At 44.3% G+C, this 19,139-nt stretch overlaps 1 protein-coding gene across 1 annotated transcript; it reads right to left on the reverse strand.

Annotated features, from left to right (window-relative positions):
• Positions 1–1,955: 1,955 nt before the first annotated feature.
• On the reverse strand, positions 1,956–3,464 carry LOC134569257 (uncharacterized). Its single transcript, XM_063428172.1, has one exon. It carries the CDS (start codon positions 3,462–3,464, stop codon positions 1,956–1,958), a length of 1,509 nt encoding a protein of 502 aa, XP_063284242.1.
• Between the last annotated feature and the right edge of the window lie 15,675 nt (positions 3,465–19,139).

Below are 19,139 nucleotides of genomic sequence, written 5' to 3' on the forward strand. Positions count from 1 at the left end.
TTTCCACCATGCACCCATCTGCCTGGACTAGTGGTTCAAGTACACAGGAACAAAGCCAAGCATTACCACGTCTGTCACAGCAACTGGTAACTTTCCAGAACTGGTCTTCTTTTATTACTAAGCGAGTTTGTGGAAGGAATTGTTTTAAAACGTTAGTGTGATTAGCCACTTCCAACTCACCAAACATAGTCATCTTATAAACAGGTACAGGCTGTTCTGTCCAAACTGGAATGTCAATTATTAATGGAATTACCTTTTTTTCCTAATTTTCACTTATTGCACCAACTCTGCAGACCTTTAATTTTGGAAAGGAATACATTCTGACAATCTATGCCATATTCCCTAACCAGATCAAAGACTAGGGTAGAATTAATTATTCTGGGCCATTCCCCTCGTTTTATTTCTTGGAGGCCTAAATTAAGATGTTCGTCTAGTAAATTTCCAACTATACCACATACCATAGCTTTAGATACATTATTGTTATTAACTGATTCTCTGAGAGCATTCACAGATATATTAATCCACTGCAAATCTGCAGCAACTGTGTGAATGTTCTGTATCGTGACATCAGTTTCAGCTAGAGTGTTAAAATCCACTCGTCCCTCTTTAAGCATAATTTGCTGCAACCCATAATTTTGTTCTCGTGAGTTAAGACCCTCTATGTCTGCCCTATTCCAAATTGATGTTCCCAAACTGAGTCCTGAGATTATATCAGTACCCAGATCCCTTTTGTTCCTCTCTCTCTAAACTTGAGCCCTTGTGTGGCATCCAAGAATAGATTAATATGTGCTTGAAATACATTTTTAAACCATTCTTTCATCATCTCTGGGCACCTCTCTGGTATATTAAATAATAAAAAAATTAACAATAATGGTAATGTTACATAAGATACATCAGTATACGCAACAGTTTGTGTTGGTTGGAAGAAAAGGCCATGCTCTGGCCACAGGGTGGTAGTTGGACAGTCCTGAGAATGTATAATTCTTATGTTAATTGCTGGGTCAACTGTATTACATAATCCAGTCTGATGGGGGCTGCATGTTACAACACCATCCTGGGAAAATGTAAAATTTCTCTCCAGCAGCATCTTTATCCTCACTTCCTTTGTGGCATTGGCCCAAAATATACTGGCACTCTTATGTAAATCACTTCCTCCTGGATATTTCCAAACTGCAAATTCAGAGGGAAGGTTAGTTTTAGGCATTGAAATATTACATTGTACCACTATCCACCCCCCTATAGGCCCAACCACTGTAATATTACCTTTACATGTAACTTCAGGTGATTGTTCCTTTACTTTTAATGTTACTTTGATATTCTCTGAATTTTCTGAACTCCTTTTCTCCCTATGATAACCCTCTACTGGAGTACTCTGATGTACCATTTTATTATTATTCTTCATCATGACATTCCCTTTTCCTAAGCTATACAGTATATACATAAAAAATGATACACATAACCACCACATCACGACTGCTGTTTTCTTGCACTTCATATTCCTTATGTGGGCTGCTCTTCCAGGGATCCACTCCATCTCCTATTATCTGGAATAGAGAACTAAGAGACTATGTTAACATTTACATTAACTTGGCATAAAGTTCTCATCTCCCACGTCTAACAAATACACAGAAGGGCCAATTTTGTCAAGAACAATATATGGGCCTTTCTATTTTGGTTTTGGAAATGGATGGTAGGAAAACAAAATGCAACATTACTCTGTTTCCAATCTGAAGCTCTGTTAAATCCCTTTTAAAAAAAAAAAAGAAAAACAATGACAAACCATCAAAGATGTTTGTCAGCATGCAATCTATAGAAAACTGACAACGGTCTGTTGCCATACAAAGATAAAAATCAAAAATCAGCTTAAGGCTATTTCTATTGGTAACCATAAATAGAAACAAAAGAAAAACAAACATACATACAGATGTAGAGAAAAAAACATATTATGGGAGTTATTAATTGGTGGGGACACTCAATTGATCAGTCTTTCCCTCCTCTCTCATCTGTTCCCTAAGTGCTTTTACTTCTGCCTCCAATCTCTCAGTCTGTCTCTTCAGGTCCCAGTATTCGCTATTCCCTTCTTTATTCCTCCAATTATCCCAATTTCGTCTATTGGGCTGCTCATCCCATCTATGGTTCCTTCTCCAAATATTCTCTCTGTTGTTTCTTCGTTTTTCTCTCCAACTGTGATTTTCCCAGTTATTATCTCTCCATTTTAGCCTCTCCCAGTTATTATTATTATTCCATTTATTGTTGATTACCTGAGGCTCCTCCCATCTATTTCTCCAATTGTCTCCTATTACATTGCTCCCTTTAGCACTATCCCTATTCCTATGGTCCCTCTGTGGATCTCTCCATCTTTTGTCACTACCAGATTCATTCTCACCTCTAAAATTTCCCATATGCTGAAATCTATTTCCCCTGATTGGTTTCTGAGGATACATGGTAGCCCTTTCTCTCCTCTCTACTCTGAGAATCCTGGCAGCATCTACAGCAAAACTCTCATTTTTAACCTTTCTTTGCCACAAATGATCAGCTCTTAACAGTAAATCACACATTTCTGATGGGTTTGGGGTTACAGATAATATCTCATCCTGAATATCTTCCTCTAATGCATCCAAAAACATTGATTTATGCACCATCCCTCCCTCTTCAAAACCAGGATTACTGACACCAAACTGTTCCATCACTGTGGAGATTCTAGCTGACAATTCATACGGAGACTCTTGTTTCAGCTGTTTAATTTTTCCAGACAATGACACATTTGATGTAACTCCATAAAGTGCTCTCAAGATCTCTTTCAACATATCCCTAGTTCTACGCTGCTGACCACATGTCTGTACAATCCTGACCCACAATCCATTTCCAACAACTCTCTGCAGCACTCTCTCCATATCACTAGTTGTCAAACTATACATCTCTTTCACTCTTTGAATTCCACAAAACCATTGCAAAAAGCGATTGATATCCTGCTGAGGGACCTGCCCTATTTCTCTAACTATGGCATCCATTTCTTGTGGCTTTAACTGCTTAGTAACCAGCTGAATCTCTCCAGAATTATCAGGATTCAACACTGTGGTTGTTGTAGTTGGAGCCGCAGGGAGATTTGTCACTGACTTTTCTTTCAAATCCTCCAATGGATAAATAGGTTTGTATCCTGTATCTCCAATCCCTGGGTTAGCAATAGACCCTGGAATTTCAGATACAGGAGACCTACTCGAAGGTGCCATGCTTTCTGCCATTTTATTAAAAGCCATATTAGTAGCATGTCTGCATTCATCCAATTCTTTTTGCATCTTCAAATTTTTCTCATTCAGCCTCTCATTCTCCACTGTAAGCTCCTCACACATTTTGGCCTTTTCAATCAAAGCTTCACCAGTTGTAACTGCATGCACTCTTAGATCTACAATCTTATTATTCAATTTCTCAGATTTCATGTTAATTACTGAGTTAAGCTCTGCCATTTCATCCTGTTATTTTATTTAAGTGTTAACTCTCCCAGCCATCCCTTTGCCTCTAACCTAAGGTGTGATTTCCTAGATAGAGACCAGTTTATCAGTTTTTCAGGTGCTGTATCTTTCCAACTATCTAAACAGAAACTCCCTTTGAAGATAATTCCTGACCTCCCATACACACAGACTTAATCAAGCACATATTAAACATATATATATATATATATATATATATATATATAATATTTTCCCCAACAAATAGGAGATATGGAAACAGAAACAACCAATCTGCTTCCAGTAACTCCCAACAGTCTCAGCCATCCCAGCCAAATTCTAATGGGCAAAGACAAAACGGCAATGGGGGAAATAATTTGCGTCGTCAGGTTGGTCAATTGACAGACCAGATGGGCAAATTAATGGAGGAAATGACAAAGATTAACCAAGTCTTTGCCAATAATCCTTTTTTAGGGACAGCTCCAATTGCAGAGCCACCTGTGCAACTGCAGCAGCAGCAACAGGTGCCGCAACAAATATAGCTACTGTGACTAAACAGGCTAGGTTGTCAGTAGATGTAATACCTAACCCTGTTTCCTTTCCAGGTACTAACAGTCAAATAAACAATAGTTGTGTTGGTATACCTTTTGCCTACCCCGTCACTTCACTTCCGGGTGAAGGAGGCGCAACGTGTTCCTCTGTTTTTTCATTTCAGCCAAAGGCTAAAATAGCCCCAGCAGCCACTAGTTTCCAGGATCCAGACCTGAAAGGGTTAACTGATGAGATGCCGACCACTAGTTCACGCTTGATAGTTCAAAATATTCCTAAAAAGGATGGGCCTGTGGGTAAGACTGAGCATTCCTCAGTACAGGTAGAAACTACTGCTGTGACCGGTAATGTATGGAAAACGAGTAATGTGTTGACACATTCTAAATTCTTATGTGAATTAGAAGAACATGAAGGAAGGTACTACATGTCTATAGAAATACAGGATTCGCTACCCCAGCCTTTCAAAGGGTTAATAGATACTGGTTCACAAGCCACTATCTTATCCAATACCTACTTCCAGCAGGTAATGGACTTAGCAGCGGATAAGCCGAAGCTAAGAGATTTCCCCAATGCTCTGTTGAGTTTAGGAGGAAATGCCCTTCATTATATTGGCAATACCTGGTTAAAGTTTAAAATAGGTAATGTAGCGGAGGGCCGTATTAGAGACCACGATCTCCGCTGGTTCCACAGGTAAATCCACAGTCAGCGCTGAAAAGTAAGGCAAGTCCCCAAATCCTCCCAATAACCGGACGAAACACAGTTTGGGAGTCAACTCACTCACTTTATTCACAAGCTGGCATATTTAAGCAGTTCCCCATGCAAGGGGTTTCTGTACAGATAATTCAGGGGATTTCTCCCAACATGCATTGTTCTTCTCCCAACAGGCATTGCTGCACGAGAGGGATACTCCCACTAAAATGGACGATTAAGTGGATTATCCCCTCGTGCAGCAGAACCGACAATTTACTTTAAAATATATATTTTACACAATATTCGGTACATTGAGATGACCGAACGTTCGGTAGATAGCTGGGGTCTGAGCGCACCTTTTGTGAGAATACCGCTTAGATCCCAGCTGAAATGACCGAACGCCGCACAAATACAGTTTTGCATAGAAGTTCCCCTCAATCTGTCGAATGTATTTAGGGGAACGATTCTACCGAAAACCGGGCTCCCGAATGGCCTGGAAGTGCAGCGGTGTTCGCATCATCGAGTAGCCGTTTTTAGTTCCAGGCACTCGAACGACGGCCACCCAGGATAGTCTATAATTACCGATTGCGGTTAAGCCACACCAACGGGTTGTGATCTGTGAGTAGGGAGAAAGGTTGTCCATATAAGTACGGCTGTAATTTCTTAAGGGCCCGCACCACGGCCAGGCACTCCTTCTCAATGGCGGCGTAGCTTACTTCTCGTGGCAATAACTTTCGGCTCAAGTAAGCTACGGGATGTTCGCCATCAGTTCCAACTTGGCTCAGCACTGCCCCCAATCCAAACATTGAAGCGTCTGTGTGGACAAGAAATCGTTTAGTTGGATCAGGAGCAGCAAGTACAGGAGCATTAGTTAGTGCAGTTTTTAGTTGTTGGAATGCCTGTTCACACTCTGGGGCCCAGACGACCTGTCGAGGAAGATTCTTACGGGTCAAGTCAGTCAGGGGTTTGGCCAGGGCGCTATAATTGGGTACAAACTTTCTATAGTACCCGGCGGTACCCAGAAATGCTAACACCTGGGTTTTCGTCCTAGGGGTCGGCCATTTAGCTACCGCTTCCACTTTAGCTGGTTCGGGTTTCTGTTGCCCGCTTCCCACCCGGTGGCCCAAGTACTGCACCTCTGCCATCCCTATATTGCACTTACTGGGTTTCAGCGTCAACCCTGCCTCTCCAATGCGATCTAGTATGGCCCCTATGTGTTGTAGGTGCTCTGCCCAGGTCTGACTGAATATAGCTATATCGTCTAAGTAGGCACAGGCGTATTCCTGGAATCCATCCAGTAACCGATCTACCATCCGCTGAAACGTCGCCGGAGCGTTTTTCATCCCGAATGGCATGACTCGAAATTGATACAAGCCAAACGGGGTGACAAACGCCGACTTAGGGATGGCATCCTCGGCTAGTGGAATCTGCCAGTATCCCTTACATAAATCTATGGTAGTGAGATACTGGCCCCGTGCCATCTTATCCAGCAGCTCGTCTATCCGGGGCATCGGATAGGCATCAGACACCGTTTTGTCATTTAGCCTCCGGTAGTCGACACAGAAACGTGTCGTGCCGTCCTTTTTGGGTACCAGCACTACCGGCGATGCCCAGGGGCTATCGGAATGCTCGATAAACCCTAGCTGCAACATCTCCGCTATTTCTTTTTCCATGTGGGTCCTGACTGCTTCAGGGACGCGGTACGGAGTCTGACGCATGGGTAGCTGTCCCGGGGTTTCAACTCGGTGGGTGGCTAGCGGAGTGTACCCAGGCAAATTGGAGAAGGTAGCTCCTTTAGCTACGATCAGCTCTTGTACCTGGGCACGCTCCTGCGGGCTTAGCCGCTCTCCCAGCTGAACCCACTTGGAGGGCTCGGTCTGTTCTTCCTGTTCCAACAGGTCAGGTAGGGGCAAATTCTCCTGATCCTCCGAGGCTGAGGCGCATATCGCCGCCATGTCCTCTATCCTCTCATGGTAGGGTTTGAGCATGTTCACATGGAGCATGCGTCTCTTCCCTACCCCTGAGCAGGGGCCAATCACGTAGGTGGTGTCACACTTCTGTTCCACCACCTGGTATGGGCCTTGCCAGATGGCCTGCAGCTTGTCTGTGCGGACAGGTTTTAAAATCAAAACCTTCTGCCCTACCTGAAAGCTGCGGTCTCTGGCTCCCCTATCGTACCAACGGCGCTGGCGTTGTTGGGCCGCCTGGAGGTTGGTGCGCACTTCCTGAGTAAGCGCCTCCAGACGGTCCCGGAATTCCAGTACGTACGATACAATAGGGGTTCGATCTGGGCTACTCTCTCCCTCCCAATGCTCTCTAATGAGGTCTAACGGTCCCCGTACCCTTCTCCCAAACAGCAATTCAAAAGGGGAAAATCCTGTGGACTCTTGGGGTACTTCTCTATAGGCGAAGAGTAAATGGGGCAGAAAACGTTCCCAGTCTCTGTGGGCCTCTCCGAACGTATGGAGTATCTGTTTCAGCGTACCGTTAAATCTCTCGCATAAGCCATTGGACTGGGGGTGGTATGCAGAATTTACTATCGGCCTAATGCCACATATTTTCCATAGTTGCTGGGTGACCTCGGCGGTGAATTGGGTGCCCCTATCGGATATTATTTCTTGGGGAAACCCCACCCGGGAGAATATTTTCATTAATGCCTCGGCCACCGTCTCGGCATGGATATTCGAGAGAGATACGGCCTCGGGGTATCGGGTGGCATAGTCCACTACTGTCAAGATGAACCGTTTACCGGAGGGACTGGGTTTGGGTAATGGCCCCACTATGTCAACGGCCACCCTACTGAAAGGTTCTGAAATAATCGGGAGGGGACATAATTTAGCTTTGTGACGGTCACCTCGCTTGCCTACTCGCTGACATATATCACAGGAGGTGCAGTATTGTCTTACATCTTTAGAAATCCCTGGCCAGAAAAATGCATGGGTTAACCTATATCGGGTACGAGTCATTCCTAGATGTCCGGATAAGGGAATATCGTGAGCAATCCTAAGTAGCTCGGGACGGTACTTCTGGGGAACCACTAACTGTTTGGTGGTCACTGTGACGGACCCTCCCACTCCCCGTTCTGCAATGCGGTATAGTAGCCCCTTCTCCCAAGTATACCGCTCCCCCTCTGTCCCCGCCTGGTTAGTGTGTACCCTGTCTCTGTACACCTGCAATGTGGGATCTGCCTTTACCTCGGCTTCAAACTTAGCTGGGGTATCCCAGGACATACGTGTCGGGTGAGGGTCTTGGTCTCTTACCTGAGCCTCAGAGTGTGTAGGTGGAGCCGTGGTGCGGGCCTGTTGCCGGGTGGTGACTGGATGGGCTTCTTGGTAGGGAGCCTGTGGGACAAAAGCAGATGTCATCTGGCCCAAGTCATTCCCCAGTACCACATCCGCAGGTAGGTTTTGCATGAGACCTACTTCCACAACCCCCTCCCCCACACCCCAATCCAAATGTACTTTAGCAGTGGGCAAACGGTACACTGCTCCCCCTGCCACCCTCACGGCCACTGATCCACCAGTGTGAGCGGGCCCGGAGACTAGGTGGGGTGCGATCAAGGTGAGCGTGGCTCTGGAATCTCGGAGCCCTTGTACTTCTTTCCCCTCCAGCGTCACCAGCTGGCGATGATGCTGCCTGTTGTCAGTGGCTCTGACCGACATCACCTTGTGTAATACCCCTAGTGGTTCCTCGGGTTGAACACTCCACATCTCTTGGACCGCTGGTTACCGCTAATAATAATGGGCTGCAGCCCTTGGTGCGGCATTCGGTCGGGTTTGGTTCCAGGTGGGTCTGCCCTGATTTTGGGTGCATTCCCGGGCTATATGCCCCCACTGTTTGCAAGAGTGGCACTGGATATTGGCACGTCCATTGTACCGGGAGGCGGGTGGTATATTCCCTGGGGCCGTGCGAAAAGGGGTTGTAGTGGGAACCGGGGCAATAGGAATGCTGGGTGACCCTGTGGGTCGCGGGTAACTCTTGGAGAGGGTTACCTGATGCCTTCTTGCATAAAAATGCTGGTCGGCTAATTGTGCCGCCTCGGTTAGGGTGAGAGGTTTCCTGTCTCGCACCCATTCTTGGGTCACTGGAGCCAACCCGTCGAAGAATTGCTCTAGCAGCATTAACTGCCACAATCCTTCCATGGTAGTGGCTTGGCTCGCTTGTATCCACCCTTGGGATGCTTGGTCCAGCTTGTGTGCCCACTCGGCATGTGAGTCTTTATCTGGTTTCTTCAGATTTCTAAATTTCCGCCGGTATGCCTCTGGGGTGATGGCATACCTTTCTAATATCGCTCGTTTCACTTTCTCATAGTCCTTGCTGTCCTCGCTGGGTACAGCGCGGTATGCGTCAGCTGCCCGCCCTGCCAGTCTACTTGCCAGCACGGGGACCCACGTTGCCCGTGCTAAGTCATGTAAATCACACAGCCTCTCAAAATCTTGTAAAAACCCATCGATTTCCTCCTTCTCCTCGCAGAATACTTTAAATGCTTGATAAGGAATTTTGGGTTTTACCTGGCTGTGGGATGACTCCGTCGTGGGCTCTGCTCGAGATGCTGTATACTGTGGGCTGTGTGCCATCACGTACTCCTGCACATTCGCCATTACTAGGTTCAACATGTCCACTGATATAGGCTGTGGTAGAAATGCCAGCCTGGTCCTCATTTCTCTCTCGTAGAGAGTTTCTTCCATGACTGCTGGGGGTGAAGCGCTGCGGGCTTGGTCTCCCTCCATCAGCTCGGCAATTAGTACAGCCTTGGTTTTACTGCTGGCTACTTTACCCCTGGCTTCCAGTAGTTCCTTTAACGTCTGTCTCTTTAGTTTAGAATAATCCGTCTCCATTCACTTCGGTAGTCGGTTCTTTCGTTGAATTCTGCTTGCCATTCCCTTTTCTCATTCGGCAGTTGCAATTTGCACGAATTGCGCTTTTTCGGCTGTAAGGTCGGATCCCGTCGCTTGCCACCAATTGTAGCGGAGGGCCGTATTAGAGACCACGATCTCCGCTGGTTCCACAGGTAAATCCACAGTCAGCACTGAAAAGTAAGGCAAGTCCCCAAATCCTCCCAATAACCGGACGAAACACAGTTTGGGAGTCAACTCACTCGCTTTATTCACAAGCTGGCATATTTAAGCAGTTCCCCATGCAAGGGGTTTCCGTACAGATAATTCAGGGGATTTCTCCCAACATGCATTGTTCTTCTCCCAACAGGCATTGCTGCACGAGAGGGATACTCCCACTAAAATGGACGATTAAGTGGATTATCCCCTCGTGCAGCAGAACCGACAATTTACTTTAAAATATATATTTTACACAATATTCGGTACATTGAGATGACCGAACGTTCGGTAGATAGCTGGGGTCTGAGCGCACCTTTTGTGAGAATACCGCTTAGATCCCAGCTGAAATGACCGAACGCCGCACAAATACAGTTTTGCATAGAAGTTCCCCTCAATCTGTCGAATGTATTTAGGGGAACGATTCTACCGAAAACCGGGCTCCCGAATGGCCTGGAAGTGCAGCGGTGTTCGCATCATCGAGTAGCCGTTTTTAGTTCCAGGCACTCGACGACCAAACACCGCTGCGAAATAGACGAATCCAAGATGGCCGACCGCCGCATGGTCGGTAGTCGAACGACGGCCACCCAGGATAGTCTATAATTACCGAACAAGTGCCACACGACAATAAATGTGTGATCTACCAGGGGGGCCCGTATTCGTTCAGCGAACGGCTTAGATCGCAGCTGTTCGCCGAACGAAGTACTTGTATGCTGGTAGCTTACGGCTGCCAGCATGCGAATCACTATAGCATAACATACACACAGCAAGTATACACGGCACACAGTACAGCCTACAGACAACCTTCCCATATTATAGTTCAGAAGTGGCTAGGTTTGCCACAGGTAACAAAACCTTTAGACACCCGGTGATAGTGGTAGATCTCCCCTATAACCGACTGATTCTGGGTATAGACATACTCAGAAGACTTAACACAATTATTGACTGTGTGAATGGAATTGTATGGTCACAAGTTAAGGTTCCTATAACCTATGAAAAATCACATGTTCAATCTGAACGTAACTGCCATGTGATAGAAGAAAGACCTGACTCGATAGAGGTACATTTTAGGAATAGTCAGTCACCTGACGTGACTATCCTACAGGTAAATGATGCAATCGCACCTGTAGATGAGCATTCCGTAAGAATTGCTCCAGAGAGGATCCAGAATGTCTCTCTGGAAGCTGATGTTTTAACCATTTCTCTCCACAGGGACTATGTTGAATTTGTCGATCTGGCAGGTCATGCTTAATTCCTTGACAGAATTGAAAGGGTTAATAACAACTTATTCTTTCCTATGCAAATAAATGACTTAGGAAGAAGTAGGAATGCAAAGCTGGACTTACAGAGTGGGAACAGCTATATTAGCAGAAATCTGTTAAAGCAGATCGCTAATCCTAATATGAACAGATACGCTTCCCCACATGACAGGTGGATCCAGAACCTGGATGGCGAATCAGAGAGTGACAGTGTGATTGCAAAATGTTTACTATCTATTTCCATCGGAAATAAGACAGTTAAACATTTATTCCTAGTGATAGACGAACCTCGCTATCAGGTTTACGTTGGCAATGATGTCATACATCGCTTTGCCATACACCTTGACCTGATTAATTCCAACTTGTTGACAAGGTTAAAAGGTAATCCTTGTGGATACCTTCACGAGGAAACCGCCCTGAAATCAGGACAAATACTACCATATGCGGTAAGTATCCAAATACCTGATGACATAACCATTCCACAAGGGACAAGTAACTCTCTTTTACCCCTACAGGTCAAGGAGGGTCAGAGATTAGAAAACTCTGATGCCCTAATCTGTTTATCCAACAGGATACAACAATTAGGGATGGTTGTAACGCATACACCAATGGTAAGTATTGGTAAGACTCCCACCTATATAATGGTCAACAATGTTACACCCAATTAGTGATGTACCAAACGGTTCGTTGGCGAATAGTTCCTGGCGAACATAGCGTGTTCGCATTCGCCACGGCGGGCGAACATATGCGCGGTTCGATCCGCCCCCTATTCGTCATCATTGAGTAAACTTTGACCCTGTGCCTCACAGTCAGCAGACACATTCCAGCCAATCAGCAGCAGACCCTCCCTTCCAGACCCTCCCACCTCCTGTACAGCATCCATTTTAGATTCATTCTGAAGCTGCATTCTTAGTGAGAGGAGGGACAGTGTAGCTGCTGCTTATTTAATAGGGAAATTGCTAGCTAGGCTAGTGTATTCAGTGTCCACGACACTGAAGGACTCATCTGATCTCTGCTGTAAGGACAACACCCCAAAAAGCCCTTTTTAGGGCTAGAACATCAGTCTGCTTTTTTTTTCTGTGTAATGTAATTGCAGTTGCCTGCCTGCCAGCCTGTATGTCAGGCTCACAGCACATACTGTGCCCACTTGCCCAGTGCCACCACTCACTCACTGGTGTCCCAATAGCTTGCATTTAAAAAAACAAAACTTTTTTGACTGTAATATAATAGCAGTCAGTTTCCTTCACGCGTGTGCGTTTCAGGGCCTGCCAGGGCACAGAGTCACACTAGTGCAACTCATATCTGGTGTAACAGTAGTGTACATTTAAAAAAAAAATAAAAAATACAATTTTGACTGTAATAGATTGAATAGCAGTTAGTTGTCTGCCAGCGTGTGTGTCACGCTCACAGTGTATACTGTGCCCACTTGCTCAGTGCCACCACTCATATCTGGTGTCACAATAGCTTGCATTTAACAAAAAAAAACTTTTTGGACTGTAATATAATAGCAGTCAGTTTCCTTCACGAGTGTGCGTTTCAGGGCCTGCCCAGTGCCACCACTCACTCATATCTGGTGTCCCAATAGCTTGCAATTAAAAAAAACAAACAAAAAAAAAAACTTTTGGGACTGTAATATAATAGCAGTCAGTTTCCTTCACGTGTGTGCGTTTCAGGGCTTGCCAGGGCACAGTGTCACACCAGTGCAACTCAAATCTGGTTTCCTGATCAATCATGGCAGCATTTACTCATGGGTTAGCTCCTCCCCTCACAGCAGAAAGGACAGGAAACAGAACTCTGAAACTGGTATAAATAGATCCTCCCCCTTCCCATCAGGCAGTCTTTTTTCCTGTCCTTCACAGCAGTTTGGAAGGAGTCTGCTTATGCAGGCTAGTTTTTTCTTTTATGCTCACCAGGCAATATTTTTGAAGCCCTGCCGGGGTTCAGCCTCTAAGCCCTGACAACGCACTATTGTAAAAGTGGCTAGACTGGGTACCCCCTTTAGTGACCGGGGGTCGGACCCAACCTCTCCCTCAGGGGATGAAAATGGTCCACTGCATGCCAGGGTTCAGCCTCTTATCCCTGAAGACCCAGCAACAGGCCAGCTTGGGTACCCCCTCAGGGGATGAATGTGATATACTGCCTACATGAAGCCAGGCCAGGGTTCAGCCTCTTATCCCTGAGGACCCAGCAAACAGCACATCTGTAAAGGTTGCCAGCCTGGGTTCCTACTTCAGCAACCAGGGGTCTGTCCTATCTCTCTCTGAAGTGATGACAGTAGTCCACTGCATACATGAGGCCCAGCCGAGTCTAAGCCTTTATCCCTGAAGACCCAGCAAACAGCACATCGGTAAGAGTTGCCAGCCTGGGTACCTCCTTGAGTATCAGGAGTCTAACCTATCTCTCTCCCTGAGGGGATGACAGCGGTCCACTGCATACATAAGGCCTGCTGAGTCTAAGCCTTTATCCCTGAAGACCCAATATACAGCACTTCCATAAGGTGACTACCTGGGTATACATATTCTATGTATTCCACCTTGTCTGGGGTTTGGTTAAACCTTCTTCCACTGGTGATGATGAAAGGCTTATGGGGTACAGATGGAAGCCTATAGTTTAAACAGTTTAGGCTGTCAGTTGTTCAAATCCCCATTTTGCCACTGAAACACAGGCCTGCAACTGTTCAGGTAAGTGCATTAGCAATTTAGATTAAAACTAGTATAGGCACCTGGGTCTCTGTTCTTTCAGTCCCTCCCAGCTGCTTACATTAGGCTTCCTTCTAACAAATAGGTCACATTTAGGAGGTTTGTGTGGTGAGCATTTAGGTAAGTTTATACATGAAAGAATGCTTGGTGCAAAAGAGTGCTGATAATGCAAGGAGGCATTGTGCAAAAGAGTGCTGATAATGCAATGAGGCATTGTGAAAAAAGAGTGCTGATAATGGATATCCTAGCTGTATAAAGTCTGCTGGAATTCCACAGTCCTGAAGACAGAGAAATATCCAAGGTAAGAACTTTCCTGGATAACTGATTGAAGTACACACATATATATGACCGGTTTTAAAAATCTAAGTCCATACACACACTTGTTTCTATCAAGGCATGTGGCATTGATTGCTGTTATCTGTGCATTATTGCAAAGAAGCAGGCTTTTGCAGACAGTGGAAGAATATACTGCACAGGAGACCACTCGGTCTCAGTATCTGTACACGAACTGGTTTCTGTTACAGCATCATTATGTTTCCAATATGTGCTTTATGTATGAATTGGTCTGAAGACTCTGCCTCAGTGTGTGTCCAGTATATGCTCTATGTATGAGTTACTATGAGGACACGGCCTCAGTATATGTGTCCGCTATATGCTCTATGTAAGAGTTACTGTGTGAACACTGCCTCAGTATAAGTATCCACTATATGCTGTATGTATGAGTTAAGAGGACATCACCTCAGTATAGGTATCCACTATAGGCTCTATGTATGAGTTGCAATGAGGTCGCTACCTCAGTATATGTATGCAATATATGCTTTATGTATGAATTCTATGAGGACACCGCCTCAGTATATGTATCCACTATGTTGTGTATGTATGAGTTGATCTGAAGACTCTGCCTCAGTTTGTGTTCTCTATATGCTCTGTGTTGCTGTGAATACACAGCCTCAGTATATGTACTCTACGTGCTTTATGTGTAAGTTAGAGACATTGCTTCAGTGTATCTGTTCACTATATGCTTGATGTATTAGTGGAAACACAATATAGGTGAATGAGACACATCCTCTATATGAATCCAATCTAATACAAGTTCTATGTGTGGTTGTTAGTCACAATCACAACCTCAGTATATGTGTGAGGAATAATATGTGCATGAAGCTCTGTTAAAACACAGCCTCAATTTAGCTCACTCATATAATCTTACTATGTGTGCAGGCATAGTGTCACTGTATATAGCAGAGGTAGGCTATGTATGATTACTGTTTATTCAGACTCAGTATATGTGACGAAATCTCTATGCATAAGGTGCTGTTAGAAACATCCACAATGTATGTGATTCCTATATTCTGTATGCAGGTTGGTATTAATATATAACCAATTTATACACAGCCTTGGTAGATCTAACAATACAAATGATCTAAGGTCTGTTTTGAGCGGAGATATAATACAGCCCAATTCTAGCAAAAACAATTATACTGGGTAAGTAACTATTGCCTACTGTGGATTTTCCATTTCAGTTTTTAAATGAAGTAAATAAGGGAACATACTGCTTTTGGTTTTGTATTAGATTCCCTCTCCCACAGGTGTTTCAGGATATGCAATTAACACAGTTTACCACTTCAGATTGCAGGTGTTTCTGAACCTGTCTGAGTGCCTCTTCCAGGAGAGAAGGAGATCTGATTTCCAAAATGGAGCGTGGTAATGTTTAACATTATTAATGTGGTTTGGTTTTTTTTTTTTTGTGTACACACCTATGTATACATGAGACCATTCTACAAAAGTGTTTCTATTGCCAGGTATCATCTCCTCTCTGATCAAGATAGGATTTTTTTTTGTTAAGTTTGGTGGCAGGGTTAACTTTTAGATATATGCTGATTACTGTTGCACAGCTTAGTAGATCATGCTGGTTGCAGGAGCACAAATTGGGCTATTAATTGATCTCATAAGTAGGTAACTCTGAAACAATTACCTGACTGTTTTCTCTGGTATATTTCTTTTCTTTCTTAAATCTAATTTAAAAGCTGTTAATATTGGCCTTTTCTTTCACCTACTCTGAAAAATTCTCCTGGTCTGGTTTATACATTTTATTCAGTATTCTCCTTTATTACTTGGGGACCTGAATGTTTGGCAATCCCTTAAGTATATGTCAGGGGTGGCATGCTTTTGATTCTTAAGGAGTTAATGTTCAGAATTTTCTCACAGATTCCCCTGTTGTGAAGGGGAACATTATAATTTCCTTTCTGCAATAAAATGTATTCTTTTAGGCTCATATGCTCCAGGGGACTTTGATACTGAGTATTGCAAGTATTTTAATTGACATTGGAAGGTCTTTCCAGTTCCTAGACCATTCTACCAGGCTTACTATTTCAGATAAAATTCACCTGCTACCAGAACAATAGAGGAAATCCCTGAACACGTAGTTCCATTATGGACCTCTCTTCTGATATCCATGGGGATTCTTCTAGGTGTCCTTTATATCTGGAATTTGCAACCAATGTGTGACTTTAAGTGGTTGATTCATCCTGCATATTATAAGGTAATGCAGCTTGCTGATGACAAACATTTGACTGATTTTTACATGGTCTCTGTACCTAGATCGGTATAAGTTATGGTCACTTCTAACATTGCATTGATTTAATACTTGTGGATTATATGCTTGGTTTGGTGTTGATATCTTGCAGATAAAACCAACCGCTTATTATCACCACAGGCTCTGCCATAAGTACTTCATCACTATCTGAAGATAAGGTAAGAGTAAGTGTGCGATTGTTGGTTCTCATAAGGATAACTGAATATCTTCTACTATCCTGCTTATTATGTCTGTTGCCACAATGTATCATGTGCCTATTGCATATCTCCTACTCAGGTTGCACAACAGTCTCTAATAAATTTGATTATGCTCTTTGGCATAATCTCTACTATTTACAACAATATGTTTATCTTTGAATGTAGGTACTGATGTGGTTGGCCTACATTGCCTACTTATAATTTAGTAGTTACCACAAATTCTACGGTTCATACCGATATTCCTTTTTTCCTCAACTAATCTGTATATGATTCTTTTTGCCTTTGCCTAGTAATGTTATTGGTTTATACCTCTCCTGTAACTGATCATTACTGTATCAATTCATCCACGGTGTGTAGTATTGTTGTGAGTCTGATTTTGCAATTTATATTCATTGTTGCAGTGTTTTTCATAACCGGCTCTTATTTCTCTACTAGGCTCTGCCTCTTTCTGACAGGCAGATATTGATTTGTTTCCTGTATCTACAGGTAAGTAGTTCACTAGGCAAGAGGACGCAATGTGAATTGCCTTTGATAAAAACATCCAGAAAGTAGTGTAATTCTCCCACGTTAAATAGCATGGTGTGACTGTTCTCATCCAACAGTGTCTGATTGTTCCAGTATGATTTCTGGAAGTTAACGGTTTGTCAAGGTTCTGATTTGATGATGCCATCCATTTGGTTTTAAATTTATATCAGAGAAGGACATTATCCTTTCTTGTTGACATAATAGATCTATAATTTCTAGACCGTGTCTGGGTTTCATGGAGGTTCTCTAGACTAGGCTATCATGGCCTTAAAACCTATTTGGCTCTATGTTTATTCAGGATATTTCAGACATTTGAATGCCAGGAGGTTGCTGACCTTGCAGCCTCTAGGGTAAATTGACTTTTCTGAGCAGATTTTTTGGCAATATCCTATTGATTGCTTGTTTGGCTTTTTTTTAAAAGTCTTCTAAGGTTTATGCAGCTCAATAATGGTTTTTATAGCTATTAGCTGTTTTGAACTCTGTCCCTCCCTCGATATGTATACTGCTTGGGTAATCCCCATGAGTAAATGCTGCCATGATTGATCAGGAATAAGGAAAATTGTTTCATACTTACCGTAATTTTCTTTTCCTGATCATTATTCATGGCAGCATTACGTTCCCACCCATATACTATAAGAGTTGTGAAGCTAGTTACAAAGACTGCCTGATGGGAAGGGGGAGGATCTATTTATACCAGTTTCAGAGTTCTGTTTCCTGTCCTTTCTGCTGTGAGGGGAGGAGCTAACCCATGAGTAAATGCTGCCATGAATAATGATCAGGAAAAGAAAATTACGGTAAGTATGAAACAATTTTCCTTAGTAACAGTAGTGTACATTTAAAAAAAAAAATACAATTTTGACTGTCATAGATTGAATAGCAGTTAGTTGTCTGCAAGCGTGTGTGTCAGGCCTACAGCGTCTACTCTGCCAACTTCTGCCAGTGTACAGTGCCACTCATATCTGTTGTCACAGTAGCTTGCACGCATAGTACCACTAATCGAAAAAAAAATGACAGGCAGAGGCAGGCCACCCCACAGGGGCCGTCGTGGTCGTGGTGCTGTGATTCCCTTTGGCCCTAGAATAATGCCCAGTGTTCAGAGGCCACGTACCCTGAACTGGAAACGTTCTGAGGACATAGTTGACTGGCTAACACAGGACACCCAATCTTCTACAGCTTCCAGTCAGAACCTTGACGCACCATCCTCCTCCAGCTTAGCTTCGGGTACCTCTCAAGTTACCACTCGCCCGCCTGCCGCCACCACCAACACTAGCACCACAGCCGCTTCACTTGGTATGTCAGAGGAGTTATTTACACATCAGTTGGAAGAAATGAGTGATGCGCAATCATTATTGCCAGAGGATGTAGATAACAGGGATATGTCTCAGTCAGGCAGCATTACACACATGGACGTACGGTGTGATGATGATGATGTTGTACCTGCTGCTGCTTCCTTTGCTGAGTTGTCAGATACAAGTGAAGCGGTTGATAATGACAATGCGTCTGTGGATGTCACGTGGGTGCCCACTAGAACAGAAGAAGAATAGGGGGAAAGTTCAGATAGGGAGACAGAGAGGAGGAAGAGGAGACGAGTTGGAAGCAGAGGGAGGTCGTCGCAAGGAGCTAGTGGCACAGTCAGACAGCATGCATCGGCACCCGGGGTCAACCCGACAGCACGCCAATCAACACATGCTGTTGCCACCACCAGAATGCCGTCATTGCAGAGCTCTGCAGTGTGGCATTTTTTTTTGTGTGTCTGCCTCTGATAACAGTGATGCCATTTGCAACCTGTGCCAAAAGAAACTGGGTCGTGGGAAGTCCAACACCCACCTAGGTACAACTGCTTTGCAGTTCACAAACGCCTATGGGATCAACACATGAGTACAAGCAGCACACAAACTCAAAGCTGTCATCCTCCTCCTGGTCCAGCATCTTCAGCCACGTCAACCACTGATGTCCTCCTTGCCCCCTCTCAACCATCCGCCACTCCGTCTTCCGCCTTGAACAGTTCCTGCTCATCTGCCCACAGTCAGGTGTCTGTCAAGGACATGTTTGAGCGTAAGAAGCCAATGTCACAAAGTCACCCCCTTGCCCGGCGTCTGACAGCTGGCTTGACTGAACTCTTAGCCCGCC

The sequence above is a fragment of the Pelobates fuscus genome, chromosome 7 (assembly GCF_036172605.1).
Source record: "Pelobates fuscus isolate aPelFus1 chromosome 7, aPelFus1.pri, whole genome shotgun sequence".
Lineage (NCBI taxonomy): Eukaryota > Metazoa > Chordata > Amphibia > Anura > Pelobatidae > Pelobates > Pelobates fuscus.

Coding starts and splice junctions, on each gene's coding strand:
- LOC134569257 (XM_063428172.1), bottom strand. CDS start 3,464: ATGGCAGAGCTTAACTCAGTAATTAACATGAAATCTGAGAAATTGAAT.